Below are 16,834 nucleotides of genomic sequence, written 5' to 3'. Positions count from 1 at the left end.
TACCGTATATTCAGATAATGTTCTTTCGGAAGGAGCTCGGTGGCTGTCGTTTTCGTCTCTGGACGCTGCTCTCGGCAAAAATCCTCCGGACGACGGCGAATCTACGCCAGATCTGTGCGTAGCCACATAATGATTATTCTTTAATTTGTGCGCCATCTTTCTTTTCTTAAGTGACGCTCATTGACATTTTCAAATATCGAATCAACTCGGCGCCGTTTCCCGCCACATTATGTTTTTTATTTTTTCTTTTTAAACTGCCTATGAGTCGGCGTGTGGCCAGTTATGTCTAATCAGTCATCGTTCGTTCCAATTTTCAATGATTGGATCTTGATTTTCGCTGGTATCTGGTACAACTATTATATGTAGGTTACCAGTACGGTGTGGACCTGTAACAAAGGAATGAACTGGTCAGCTTTATGGAATTGTTTTGTTGACCTTTCTTTCGGGTAACCTTCAATTTAATACATTAATTTTGTGGTCATAGATGCTGACCTATTCGATCAGAATTGGAACACAGGTAATAATTTTAGAATGATTACCGATAACACATTGAGAGTAAAAACTGAGTGTGATTGCTTTCACTGCGTTGGAAAATAGAGATGCCCTGTAATGATCACACGATTCGTTCATATTCTTATCAATAAATCGATACTGTTGTTTCCTTATAATGAAATCGTGATCTGATTGAAATGAACAAAAATTGACTGACATATCAGGGTTGGTATAATTAAGAACAATAGTTGAAGCATTTAGGTTATAGCGATAAGTAGGCATGATTAGGTTTGTAATAACAATATATGTCAGTATAATTTTATTTCGACAAACCACAATTCAATATGTTGTCTATTGGCCGTAGATAATTTATATCAGTATAAACAAAAAAAAAATAGATATAAAAACAGAACGAAAAAACTGTAATTATGTATCGGGTCTCAACACAAAAAGTTGATGCAATGGATATATTATATACTAGCTGTACACGCGACTTAGTCCGCGTGGATTTTAATTTTATTTTTCTAAAATAAAAGTAGCCTAAGTTACTCCTTATTACATCAGCTACCTGACAAAAGAAGTCCGGTCAAAATCGGTCACGCTATTTCAGAGATTAGCCGGAACAAACAGACAGACAGACAAAATTGTAAAACATTATTTTTTGGTTAATGTACCGTATTTATATTCATATGCATGTAGTAAAAAACGGTTATTTCAATATTACAAACAGATATTTCAATTTTATTTATATGTATAGATTAGTATTATTTCCTATGGTGTGAAATATGAGAAATTTGAAGAGTATAGAATTATATGACTATATCGAGTGCAAAAACATATAAGCAATATTTGCACTGGATTTGGTCTGCTCTAATGACTACGACTGATTTACTTTTATTTAATTACTACCTGTAGGTGATGCGTTTAGAAATTCTTAAATATTATTTGTGAATTAATGTACGTAATATTCATAGAAACCACTCTACCCTCTTCCTACCTGACCAATTCGAACAATTATAGTCATAAACAAATAGTATCGTAGGAGGAGTCGAACTCGCAACTAGGTGTACAAACCTCTAGATCGCCGAGGCCGTAGTTAAAAAGTAAGTTAAGGGAAAGTGTAGAGCTACTATTGTAACTATATCTAAAATTTTGACGTTCATAAGCGGCTAAAATATCCTACATGAATAAATGATTTTTGAATTTGAATCTATGCGTCGTTAAATTAAATTAATTTAAAACAGGGTACATAAAACTGTTACCATCCTACATGCGGTTGACATAATTTTATTAAAATAAAAGTGTACCTTATCTATACGACTTAAAGATAATTTTATATATTACTGCTATAGATATAAAACTAGATGTAATAAGAAAGCGCTGAATTATATATCAGTCTGTACATTAATGATGTACTGAGTAAATTCAAGGTTTAATTAGCTTTAAAATTAATAGAAAACGTGGTCATGGCTTCCGTCGTGATGCTTCGAGGAACGGTATAACGACTTGGGTGGTAACAGTAAGTTTACTGTTATATTTATTTAATAGTGTCCACTTTTAGTCTTGTAACTAGTTAAAACCGCGACTTTCTTTCTGTGTGTCATAGTTACTAGTTTTTAACTGTGCCTGTATACTTGTGTATCTTGGTATTCGTAAAAACAATAGTTTTGAATTAATTTTGTTTATTTAACGATTGTTTAAACAAACTTTAATTTTTAGTGAAGATTATCAAAATAGTTTAATGAAAACCGCACCCAAATCGGTTGGGCCGTTTCTGAGATTAGTAGCACGCACAAACGCGTATAGACGGACTTTTTGGTATTCTATTATGTCGATATACATAATTCACCAATATTTGTGTTTGTAATTTTCATATACAGACAACGATGCGTTACACTGTTTTATTTATGTATACATATAGATACTTGTAACTGAATATTTTGAATTATAAAATATGTTTAATTTTGATTAACTATATTACTATTATACGCAAAAAGACATAAATGTAGTTTTTTTACTGGTAGACTTTGAACAAAGTCTATAAATATATTTTAACCTTCTAATCAAAAAACTTAAAAAATGACTAAAGTCCTTCAATAAATATCAACGAAATAATTTTACAAAATCCTTCTAGAATTATAAAAACAAAAGTGTGCCTGTCTGTTTGTTACCTCTTAAGGAATAAACGTCTGGACTCTGGACGTATCTTAATATAATTTGATATGAAGATAGACTGTATTACAAGGACATATATATAAGACTTGAGTTCTTCTGTGTTTTTGAAATAAAAAGTTATTTTTTAATACAGAAGAAGTCAGGGTAACTGCTTATGCATTATAAAACAATGGTAACAATAATATGCCGATCGTAAGTATCGATTACAGTGACGCAAGCTATCGAGTACTCGATACGATTTATATCGAATCAGTACCAACTAACAGTATGGTAAATTACTTGTAATATTTCTGCAATAACTTGCAATTTCACATTTTTATCTGTTTACGAATGTTTGGTAATAGAAAAGTTTATAAACAACTAACTACGTGCTACTTCGTCTGCATTACTTTACAATTATATATTTCGCCCAATTTACTTAAGTAAATTATAATAATATCTTTTTAAATTACAGCCTATATGTTGATGTATACATTATTGTAAAGTTTCATGATAATCCGTTCAGCAGTTTTTGCCTGAAAGAACAAACATTCATCCATACTAACAAACTTTCGCCTTTATAATATTTCAGTAACATTAACACTAGGTCTGTGTCACAATTTGTAATCGTTCTAAAAAAGGAAAGTTTGCGAAGTTGATTCAAAATTTGTGTTGTTATGCGGGCTTGCATATGCGAACAAAACCTTCAAAATTAATCGATGAATCTATTATTACACGTATTTACAAAATATTTTGTTTCTAATGTAACGCATGCCCGGTTATTATATTAGCTACTGGTTATTTCATGTTTTAAATATTGCAAATTATTGTTAACACTATTTAAATATCGAATACAGAAGTGGTTTTTTTATAATTCGGAGCAAAGGCATTAATATAAGATATATGTATACTATATAATAAGACAAGATGCACTCATGCATAAACGTAATATCTCCTTTGGAAAATTTACATTCGATCCTAATGAGATAAAAATCATCGCTTCTAAGAATATCCTTCAATTCACAATAAAAAAATTAAATAAAAAAAGACAAGGTGCCGAACTATTACATGTGTGGAAAGTTTAAAGTAACACCTCTTCAGGTATCTCTTCAGGTAGCTGAGTCCAGATTAAATGTCCGGAACAAAAGAAACATGGAAGACCTCAACTTACATAAAAAAGATCTATCACGTGACAATATAGACTTAAAGACGAGCCAGACAACAGCCTCTGGAGACGAATGATTAGGAGAACCGACCCCAACTACATCTTAGTTGGTATCGGCTCTCCTAGAGAAGCGAAGAAGAAAAAAAAAAGTTCGACCTACATGGATAGCCGCCATCAAAAAAGATCTATCTGTCATAATGTATACTTAATGACGATTCAGGCAAGGAGCCTCTGGGGATGAAGGAGAGCCGACCCCAACTAAGGTCGGAAGAGTAGTGGAGCAAAGGCATATTGTATCAAAACTTTATTAGACCACCAACCTTTTTAGTACTACTCTAATAATAACTCAATTGATAAGACTGTAAATGTTTTGTCTCAATCGATAATTGAATCTAGAGGCATGTGGCAAGCTGAACAGTAAGTCTATATACATTTAGAACTGTGTTACTGATATAATGAATAATAATAATAGCTCTGGACAATTCACACAGTGCCATCTAGTACCAAGCTAGCTTGTGTAATGAGTACTAGATAGCTGATAGATATATGTAGATATTTTGTTTGTAAATACATATATCTTGATGGTTTAGCGGTTTAGCACCACCTTATTTCCGATGGTATCAATTGTTGGTTAGGTTTAATTCCACGCAAATACAAAGATTTGTATTCATGGGTATGATTTTTTGTATAGCTAAAACACCCAGGTTTTCAATATATGTGTTTACAAATAAACTGTATCTATGTATTTATATCAGTTGTCTAGTTCCTATAACACAAGTACTGCTTAGATTGGGCCTAGATGGCGCTGTGTGAATAGTTAGAAAAATATATAGAAATATATTGTAAAGTTTGGAATCCATTCAAAATTTTATTAAAAACTAGCTGTGCCTCGCGGTTTCACCCGCGTTAAATTTCAATATAAAATATAGCCTACTTGTTATTCTGATACATAGGCTATATTACTGTAAAGTTTCATGAAAATCCGTTCAGTAGTTTTGCGTGAAAGAGTAACAACCATTCATACTTACAAACTTTCGCATTTATAATACATATTAATAAGATAAAAGAGTCTTGAATTGCAACAAAAACGCCTCAAAAAAGACAATTACTTAACAAAATATATTAATTACCAACTATACTGGCAATTACATCATTCGAACATGTCTCAATGACGTCTTACTCAATCGAGATTAATGCGTGCACGCCGGGAATCGAACACAATACCTTTTGTATTTGTCCAGATCAGTGATGGATGAACGAGTATTCATAGTAATAACATATTAATTTGCTTTTATGATTGCTATTAAGAATTATTTGTAACCACGTACAGGATGATTTTTTTAAGATTAATAATAAATAAGAAAGTTTTACCACAGATAACATAATTTTCTGATTGTGAGCTTTCGATAGATAAGATAATTCATGAAATCAATCAAGTATAGATTAAATATACTTTAAGGAATATGTAATTAATCGTTTATAAAGTCAAACAAAATTAATTTGTGATATGGTAACTTTTTTTCTTTTTTCTTGTTCTCTTCAGTTAGTTAATAGTGGTTTTTCAAATATTTCCGACAAGTTTTGTTGGTACATAATGTAAAACATTAATAACAAAAAAATTAAAAAGGTACTATATACAAATCTAATAGACTCTTGCTATTGAGTAAAAACGACATATGCATCATGATTAGGAACAGGACACTGCAAATTGAACAAACATAGCAAACCTAGGCCTTTGCACAACAATGTCAAACTGAAGAGGAAACGCTACTACACATCCTATATAGTAACTTTCGTTTATGCATGAGTGGCCTTGTAGCCCATTCATGCATAAACGAAATATCTCCTTTGAAAAATTTACACTATATCCTGAGGAGATAAAAACCACCGCTCCTAGAAATATCCTTCAATTCGTGTCCCTGACGGGTCTGGATAGCCTACTCTGGAAAAGGGCAAGCACAATAGATCTATATAGTTCGCAGTGCTACAGGTCCAATCACAAGACAGTAGCCCAAACCCTCCAATAAAAAAATGAATATGTGATGACGGATTTATTCCAAAAGAGAAAAAAGTTTCTTTCAGCCAAATTTGTAGTTTTATTAATTCCTATTGTTTTGAAGCTAATTTTGACTGCAGTCGGTTAAAGAATGAACGGCATTTTGGTATCAAACTGTATGTTACAGCAGACCTAATAAACTGATCAGTTGCAGCACAATTACAACACCGCTAATGATTCGATTATCAGTCATTGTTAGTAAAAACACTGTCAATGTCATTACACGCAATATAGACGTAGAGAGATCCGCGGTGCAATTGCGAAACTGTGGTTTGTTGGCGAAATCAAACGGTTATCTTTTGTTTTTATTTACTAAACTAGGCATGGCCGCACTTGTTACGAGTGGAATCATTTATAGACATCCCTGGACATCCATACAACGCCATCTAGTCCAAAGATGAATACACTTGTGTTATAGGCACTAGACAACTGATATAAATGCCCAAATACTTTTTAACAGAGACGAAATATTGCAATCATCGTTTACAGCTTTTATGAATCGATAGTATCAGCTTATGATTTTTATCCGTAGTATAACGAGTTTAAATATTAGTATTTTTTTACATATCCAACTAGTAAATTATTATTTATGCAATGTAATATAATTAAATTCAACACAATATAAATTGTCTTCTTTATACAGTATGAAAAAAAATCGGTTCAGCTGTCTGTTCGCTTAGATCTAAGTACGCAACGCATTTTAATGCAATTTTCAGCAGTAGTTAGAGTGTTTCAAGAGGAAGGTTTATATATAGATATCTATGTTATAGTATAGAACAAGCCGAGATGGGTAACTAGTTAAGAATAAATTAATTTCAATTTTAATATTACAAATGAAAGAAGTGCCAAGTAAAATAGGACATTTGGATTAATAAAAGAGATAAAGAATATAAAAAAATATGAAGTACTTAGCAATATGGAGAACTCCTTTTGTTAGCAATCTAAATGCACGATTGAATAAATATATACATATAAGCGAGTGTTATTGCGTGTTAATGTGTGTTGTCTGCGTGGGTACCTCAATCTCACCGATTTTTACCACCAACCAGCTTTCTTTATAATACGACATTGACGAATAGTCGCCGAACAGTCAACACTAGGCTTTCATGCTATATCCGAACTCTATTCAATGCCTCGTTCGGAGGGAAAACACGTGTCGCAATATGGGTGTAAACTCAATAATGGTCGGAATTTGATCAGCAATAGAGAAGGTCGTAACGCTTCCACTAGCGATGGTCAGGTTTCCGCACGGAATATTTGTGGTCTCACAAACGGTAATGGTAGCGGAAGTAAACAAAATAATATATATATCCATTAAGTAATGAAATGGATTCCGCAAAATAACATTTAATTCGATAATTTATGTAAATATAATTAATTATTCATTTTTTTATTATAATAAATATACCCACAACTTTTTTTTTTAATTAGAAAAAGTATTTATGATGATTCATTATAGTATACGTTATACTAGCTTTTACTCGCCGCTTCGCTCGCATAGTATAAAAAAAATTAAACAAAAAGTATCCTATGTTCATTATAAAACCTCCAAGTACATGTATACAAAATTTCATGATGATCGGTTTAGTAGTTTTTTCGTGAAAGCGTAACAAACATCCCTATTTTCACATTTATAATATTAGTAAGGAAAATTATATATAAGTATATATAATGCCGGCCAAATCTGATTCTTGCTTTGGTAAAAGTCGGAAAATTAAAATTAAGAAAGAAATAATGAAAAATATTAATTCAGTCCTTTATTAAATACTGTAGTTGTATTATTTAGGCTGTGCCAAATATCTCAGATCACAAGTCCAGTCGTAAACAGTACGTCTGGTAAGAAAACGTGCTCAGGCGCTATGTCCATTGTAGTCATTTCACAAATTCCTGTGACCTGAGCTTCAAAGTATGGAATGAAGCGGATTTTAACAATGGAATTTTCAAAATATCTCTTTTAATTTATTCTTATTCGGATAGCTTTTTGATATTTCTAAACCACTTCGTAATTGAAAATTTTAAACTTGTAGAAAAAATGTCATGCTCACTAAATATTCAGACATGTGGCGGTATGGTGGACTGGGTCATTGGGATCCCTGTAATATGATCTAGCTCATTCGTCATACTCGTGAACAAGTGCAGTTTTGGGACTGGTCTGATCTAATCACTACGACTGATTTACTCTTAAGTAGTTATTCAAGCAGTTGGTTATAATATTTTGAGTCTAATACTGTTTTGTGGTTCAAATTCAATTAAATTCAAAATATCTTTATTCATGTAGATCTATTAACTTATGATATGTCAAATATACCGTCAGTTCGGAATGATTTCGATATGTGAAGAACTGACAAGAAACTCAGCTCGTATTCTTTTGAAATTAATATTATACATGTTTACAATAATACAAATTAATTTTTAAATTCAAACTTACGAGAATAGAGTGACCACCAGCATATACTATGTACAGTTAGAACTAAATTATAGTTTCTTGCTAGTTCTTCCTGTGATGAGACCTTCCGAATGAGCGGTAGATTAAAAAAAGTGATGACTATTCAAAAGTGCTTCTATGTAAGTTTACTTAAATAAATAATTATAGATAAAAATAATTACTAACTTCTTTTTTCTTGGAAGACTACGACGACTACGATATACGACTGTGGGCTCTAGATCTAGGTCTCGAAATATCATTTTTATCAGTCGGTCTAATTCAGATCTTGCGTTGGATACTCAATCGTTTCCGTCTATCACTTGTGCCAATAGCGCAGCCCATATTTTTCAACGACCTATTGTTTTTGAATGGGCATACATGTTTCGGTCAGCGACGCCGCTTCAGATTTATTTGTACGAGTGCAACGTGCATGAAATAAATGTATTTGTACGCAACATTGAAGGCTTTTTGTTTCTTGTTTTATAGCCTCTTTTGTGAGATTAGCTGTGTGTACAGTGTAGTATATTGTTTGTGTGGATTGGTGGGAGTTTATGATTACAATATTATGTAATCCTTCATATTTCAGACCGTATTTTATGAATATGTAGAATCTCATTAGAAAATATTTAAAAGGGTTTGTTAGATAGCCCACAGCTTCCTCTATTTAGGTAAAATAATGATTAATTTGTGCCCTCGGTTATCCTCAAAAATTTACGTAATTTGACGACTTGGTGGTCCAGCTGTTTGGCCCACTGCTTTACTTCTGGTTGCGGATTCTATTACAGGCACGGTACAAACATTTGTATTCATGAATATTTTTTTTTTTTATTTATTTATTAAACTTTAATGCACAGATACATTAATAAAGGTGCACATGGCGGACTTAACACCTAGAGGCATTTTCTCCCAGTCAACCATAGGGCAAACAGAGATTCATGTGGGCGGTACATTATGATTAACATAATACTTACATAACGTAATAATATATATATATATATATATATATATATATATATATATATATACATACCAATACATATACATACAATATATATATACAAATCAACAATGATAGTCAGATTCCTGAAGGAGGAGAGGAAGAGGAAGATTAAATAGTATTGAAATTTGGGATAAAAGGAATTACTCTAGTTCAAAGAAAGGTGTTTACGCAATTTTGATTTAAATGAGAATTTGGAAGCGCTGGATTTAATGTCAAGGGGTAACTCATTCCAATGTTTGATGGCTTGTAATGTGAAGGATTTTGAAACGAAGCTCGTACGATGAGCAGGAACGTGGAGAAGTAAATTCCTAGACGGACGAAGGTTGCGATAGGAGATGTCCCCATGAAAAAGAAATTTGGTATTAAGATACTCGGGAGAGTTAGGATCGTATAGTAAAGAATGAAGTGTACACAAGAGACGAATAATTCTGCGTTGGCGGATTGGAAGCCATTTAAGCTGAACACGGTAAGAGGAGATATGGTCGTATTTGCGAAGACCGAAAATGTAACGTATACAATTATTAAGAAGGCGATCCAATTTATTTAGAAGTTCTTCATTCATATCCGAGCAGCACACATCAGCGTAATCGATAATGGGGAGTACCAGGGACTGAATGAGTAAGGTCTTAGTACTGGTAGGTAGAAAATTCTTAAAACGATATAGATTACGTAAGGTGTATGTTACTTTACGACTAACCTCATTGACGTAATTACTCCAGCTGAGGGTGGTATCAATTGTTAATCCAAGGTCTTTAACATTTGAGCAATATGGTATCGACATTTTATTGAAGATTACTGGTGGAATAGAAGTCAAGTCCCGTTTACTTAGTTGTCTCGAGCTACCCAAAATAATTGCTTATGATTGTACTTAAGTATTTATACCAATTGTCTAGTACCCATTACATAAGCTCTGCTTAGCTTGGGATTGAATGGCGCTGTGTGAATTGTCCTGAGATATTACTATTATTGTCTAAATATAAAATAAACGCCACTTGGAAAGTAATACTAAATTAGCGAGACTGGAAATCTTCTGCGTTTGCGGCTAAATCTTTACTAACAGACGATATTAACAGACTTGTTAGCTTGTTAGCTGACTAGCCGTATTTTATTTTAGACGTTTTTTCCCTCAGCAACACGAATGAGAGTCATAGTTATAAAATAAACAAGAAGTCGTGACGTAAAGTCTAGTCAATACAGGTAAATATGGTATTACTTTTATTTTTAAACTACGCAACGGATTTTGAAGCGGTTTTTTTAATAGATAGTGATTCAGGAGGTAGGTTTATATATATGTACAATACATGTATACGCGTGTGAAGCCGGGGCGAGTAGCTAGTAATATTACAAAACAAAAGTGTGACCGTTAATGAAATTTCACTTGAAGATCAATTATATCGCTACGCTATCTCAGAAATTAATCAACAAAGGGATGAAATAAGAGACGAAGATAGTATAACAGCTCATAAATAGTAGCGGGTAATAGTTAGGTATATATAATAATGATTTTCTAATTAAAATGTTAAAGTTCACCAAGGCACTTGGTACGTGTTCAATCTACAATTAATGTAGTACCCACTGATTCCCACGGTTCTATGGAAATCGTACTCAAAGTAAGTCGAACTGGCTTCCCGGACCATACAATGGAGTCACCATTGCTACCGTGCACTGTAAATTTATTTAAAGGTTAAATGTTTAATAGATTTTGTATGGCGAATTAATTTGAATGCAAAATTACATGTCTCCGCTGCGGTGGTCTCGCGGTTTAGCATACCGCCTTACCTCTGTGGTCGCAGGTTCGATTCCTCGCATGGTACAAATATAAATAGTGGGACTAATAGTGAGACTAAGGTATCCACGTAGACGACTTTTTACAAAGTGTATCTAAGTAAATATTGTATCCTATACAATTATTCATTAAGAATATTGATTCTTAATATTATATATTGATATAAATCAATCTTTAAAGGACTACTTCATTAACAGGTTTACATTTGTATCGATTTAAATGAATTGCATGTAATAAAGTTATCCATGATCATAAATTACATGTGGAGAAAAAATACTTCACACTTTAACAAATTAAAGTGCTGACAAAAACTAATAACACCACAACGGACTATCTAATCGTTAATTACATGACGCTATGTTTTAGTACAGTCGGCTTCGTATAGCGTCTATTATTAACATATACTAGTACTAGCTGTTACGCAACTTCGTTCGCGTGGAACTTAACTTTATTTTTCTAAAATAAAAGTAGCCTAAGTTACTCCTTATTACATCAGCTACCTGACAAAAAAGTCTCGTCAAAATCGGTCTAGCCATTTCAGAGATTATGCGGAACAAACAGACAGACAAAATTGTAAAAAATGTTATTTTGGTGTATGTACTGTATTTATATTCATATGCAATATTTAAATAACCGTTTTTATATACATATAAAAACGGTTATTTCAATATTACAAATAGACAGTCCAATTTTATTTATATGTATAGATTAGATATGATAGCAGAGGCTGTATATTCGGTTTGTTGTGTATATAGGTAGTTTATTATAATATAACAAAAGTAAATTGTATACATATAAAGTTATGTAGAACAGTATAAAATAATTAAGAATTCGAGCATAATAATTAATCAGTATGTCTGCAGAAGAAGCCATTTTGTTGTTTCTTTTTTTCCCGCGCAAACGTAATACGCCACAGATGTACAATATTACACGGCGTGCTACCGCTGTAAGATGATGATCACAGCTTTATACCGATGTTAATACTACATAGTATGAGTATTAACAACTAATATATACCTGCGAAAACACCCGATTAAAAAAAAAAGTCGTTGGGTCTAGTTTGACGATTAGTGGTAAAATTTGATTAAGAACCATTTCATTGTGCAATTGTATTAAATATATTAATAGACGTCTTATACGTCTGCGGGGCAACTGGTAGGCAATTTTATTTTATTTTAATTTACGCAGTTGACTGTACAAAATTGGGTATCATCACGGTGGTTCAGTTGGGAGCTTACCGTGGAAATATAAAAAACCAATCAAAAAGCCATCAAACAGAAATTAGATTTGACGCCGGACCATCAGTATCAGTATTGGTAATAAGCTCGCCGACACACCGCTAGACACGCGATTGTATCGAGTTAAAACAGATGAAATGTTTGAAGACACGACCAGCCTCATGGTTTTTTATCCTTATACAACAAACTACTAAAGTCTGTTCTCTATCTACCAGAAAAAAGAATTAAATGTCTTACAAATTTATTTATTAGTAAAAAACCTTATTATTAAACTTCATTCATTCCTTGCCTTGCCTTTATACTTTTATTTGGAGTCGGACCAGTATGTCATTCTCTTCCACTGATTCCTATCGGTCGTCATATCTGAGCATACTCTCCTTTTATTCATATTATCTTTCACACAATCCTTTCATAATTTTTAGGGCGTTCTACCTCTTTCCATCCATCCACGTTCCTATTATACACTTTCTTTAAGACATGATCCTCCTCCATATAACATGCCCATAATGCCACGTTATTAATAAAACTGAAGAGTTTATAAATGATATAGTTTTTGTAGAATAAAATCTAACTTAAAATCCAAGTCATTGATAATATTATGTGATTGCACAAGATTGAGTGCGAAGCGGTTTGTATTTATTTATTTGAAACTAGCTGTTCCCGCGACTTCGTCCGCGTGGTATTTGACTTTATTTTACTAAAATAAAAGTAGCCTAAGTTATCAGCTACCTACCAAAATAAGTCCCGTCAAAATCGGTCCAGCCATTTCAGAGATTAGCCGGAACAAACAAAAAGAGCAAAACACAAGTTTTTTGCTCATTCTTCTTATGATGTGTTGTTGTGATTCTTCTTGTCTTCCGAATGAGTGGTAGAATTAAAAAAAATATGACTATTCAAAAGTGCTTGTATTAAGTTTATTTGAATAAAGATTATGTCTATCTATATTTTATTGTATCTAAGACGGACAGAGATTATCTTTTATGTTATAAAAACAGAGCTTTATACTATGTAATGATTAATAATATTATGATGTTTTGTATAAACAAGTCCCATACAATTTGAAATTGGTTTCGACTACATTGTATGGGTAGCGTCGATGCGTCTATAACGTTATGTTTTAATGATGGTCACGCCCAAACCATAATGCCTTCTCTAAGGATAAGCGTTTTGATAACATCTCAATTGAATTAAGATACACCACACCGATATTATGATATTACGATAGGAACAACATTATAGTTACGGTGTGTTAGAAAGCATTTGATACGGTGAAAACATTATTCGGTTCTGTTATTAGAAACCGTTCCTGCGACTTCGTCCGCGTGAAATTAGGATTTAGAGATAACATTTCTAAAATAAATGTACCCTATGTTACTCCTTATAGCATTAGCTACCTGCGAGTGAAAGTTCCGTCAAAATGGGTGAAGCTGTTTCAAAGATTAGCAAGAACAAACAGACAGATAGATAAGCAGATTTTTTTTTAAATATTCGTGATGTTAAGTATTTAGTTATTAGTGGAAAGCTGTTAATTTGAAGTTACAAACCAAGACCTTAATTTTATTTATTTGTATGGATGTTTCGAATTATCTTGGTATATAACAAGGGAGAGTCGACTTAGTTGTACCTACAACAGAGTAACTGACAGATCTGCACTCGGCCCGTCTGGTGATGCTGTAAAGGCCAGCCACGGCCAACAGCATTAGAGTAGTCCGAAAAAATGCAGAAGACTTAGAAGTCTTTAAAAAATAATGTTTAGAATATTTTAAAATTCATTTCATTTTCGATTTCAAGTTCATTTGAATTAAGATTTATTCTCTCTATTTCCACTACAAGCTTCAAGGTCATAACTTGTGGCTATTGCGTGAGGGAATGATAATTTACAACTAATTTCAGATCATCACAACGGCTGTGTCCAGGGTTGCCAATCTTAAAAACTTTCGACACGTACAATTTAGCTTAAAAAATTTTTTATAAGTATTCTCCAAAATTTTTATCGTCTTATTTTAGTAGGGATGGCATAATAACGAAATGTAAACGAGTGACAATAGCTATGTCATTTACCTAATTTTATATTAACAAACGAAATAACTAACAATTTTTTTTTTAATCTACCATGTTGCTGGCAGCTTGCCATCATTATTTTTATACATTTCAATACTCCAAAAGAAACTAATTAAAATATCTTTGTTCAAGTAAGTCTATTATAAACTCTGATACACCGTTATTCAGCAACATGGTAGATATAAAAAAATATTACAGAGAATTGTTCGAGAATAATAATTTTCTTGTCCGTTGCAACGGTAATAAGATCCTAAAACTTGTATCTGCATGTACGAAGAGGTTTCTCGCGCAGTTGGCAACCCTGATTGGGTCCAAACACGTGGAAATAAATAAACATAGATGTTGCACACCAATAAAACTTCGATCATCGTACAGTCGGATTAGTCATCCTCTCAAACTTGTAACCAGTAGTGTCCCAAAACAAGTAGTTTCCTAAAAAAACTACTATGAAATGTGTAATAAAATATAAACTATTCCTATAAAGATGAAATATTAGATTACCCTCCAATCGATATACCTCTTATAGCAAGATGCTTGGCGAAAGCTTGAATACTAGAACCTCACCACGTAAGACTTTTTACAAAGTCCACCTCGCTAAAACTGTACCGTGTAAAAGTTGATGTTATATTATGACTTGTTAATATGTATATATATGACACATTATGAATGTTTTTTTATTATTTATTTTTACTACGATTTTAGGAAAGGATTATTTCTACCTTATAACAAAAATATCACTGGACACAGCGCACTCTAGATCCAAGAGAAGCAGAGCTTGTGTTATGGGTATAGACAATTGAAATACATAGATACATTTTTTGTACATACATTCATAATATATATAGAATGCACCCAGACGGATACAAACAATCATACTCTTGAATACAAATGTTCGTACCGTGCGAGGAATAGAACCCGCGACTATCGGAAGTAAGACGGTGTGCTAAAAAAACCTCTAGACCACTGAAGCCGTTATCAAATAATTGCTAATTCTTTATTTAGTATATAATTTATTTAATATTGCAACTGTATAAAAGGATTAATTCTATTTATATTTTATACGTGTGGTACCAACATAAAAAAACCACTGTTTTGACATCTGAGATCGTGTGTGATTTGTTACACGCTATCTGGCGGCGCTCGGCCTTGTCGCATTCCTAGCTAGTTAGTTATGAAACCTTACAGATACATCACTATAATTAACAGACTGCGAACCAATATCTAGAACGGTTTTTTACTCTGTGCATGTAATGCGATATAATTATTTGAATGTACACGACAGCGGCTCTTACGCATTATGTACATTACATTGTTTGCAGCGTAATTAATTACTGATTTATGTCTACAACATAGTACAGTATGTAACTATGTAATTGAGTCGGATTTTCAAAAGAGATTATAGAATTATATTGTACAATCAGTAATGAATACCATAGAGGAATAAATCACATATATTCATTCATAATTTAAGAGCTGCGCATTTATCGGTGGAGCTCTTGCGATTTTCCATCAATCTCTTTAGTTGTTGATGCGACAAGACTCAGTTTTTCCTTGATCTTCTTAATACATTATAGCTGTGTCTTGGTATTCCTTTTCCTTCTTTCCTTCTATTGTTTCTTCGATATTATTATTCATAAATTCGTTGTGTCGTTTCAAGTGCCCCAATATATTTTCCCTGCCTATTCTCTATAATGTTTATGATCTGTCTGAATTCTTTAAACATTTGCAGTACTTCACATACAGTCACTTAAATTTTATTATGGTAATCCATAGAAACAAGACCACCAATGTAAGAACGGGTCGACCATTCCGGGGCAATCGCGGGCACTCTAAATATTTTAATCTTTATCAATACTATGTTCCTTGTAGTTTTTTTAAGACACGCAATTTGGTCAACATACATTTGATCCTTTGATATTGTTTATTTTACGAATTAAAATAGCTTACCATAAGAGGACCTTTCATATTTTATTGGTACCCGCCTGCGCCAACGGTTTATGATCAGATCACTTAGGCCGTCGTGGTAAATTCACCATGAATTTATCACGATGATTTGTAGGGGAACTACGCGAAGGTCAACCTGACATGGTATATTACTAGCAGTTATTAGTCCACATTACTAACAATACTCTTCCCCCACAGGCCTTTAATTCATACCACCAACCCTGAGATCCTCCTGCTCATTACATATAAAAAATATATTATGGATATAGATATAAAAATATCATTGGATTAGATTAATTACAGTAGACAAGTTAATGATTTTCTATGAACAGGCATTAAGGTAAGTGTATTTATAGATCATTCAAGTATTTTCCTCGTCCATTCCAAATGATTACTATAAAAAATTGTAAGCTGTCGGAAAGCGGAATAATGAAACAAAAATACCATATTAGAGTCGTAAACCACAATACGACCTTAAAATATCATTAGCAACGAATCGTAAAGTTCACATTT

General features: G+C 32.8%; 1 protein-coding gene across 1 annotated transcript in view; it reads right to left on the bottom strand.

The window, feature by feature from the left end:
• Positions 1–16,834, bottom strand: part of LOC131854564 (uncharacterized) — a 126,608-nt gene that overhangs the window by 23,352 nt on the left and 86,422 nt on the right. The window contains exon 4 of the mRNA XM_059205681.1: positions 4–386. Coding sequence (XP_059061664.1) covers positions 4–156 — 153 coding nt within the window. The 5' untranslated portion in view covers positions 157–386. The remainder of the gene's footprint in view (positions 1–3; positions 387–16,834) is intronic.

The sequence above is a fragment of the Achroia grisella genome, unplaced genomic scaffold (assembly GCF_030625045.1).
Source record: "Achroia grisella isolate CSIRO2021 unplaced genomic scaffold, CSIRO_AGI_Agris_v1 utg1239, whole genome shotgun sequence".
Lineage (NCBI taxonomy): Eukaryota > Metazoa > Arthropoda > Insecta > Lepidoptera > Pyralidae > Achroia > Achroia grisella.
This window is presented reverse-complemented; position numbering and strand designations above follow the sequence as displayed.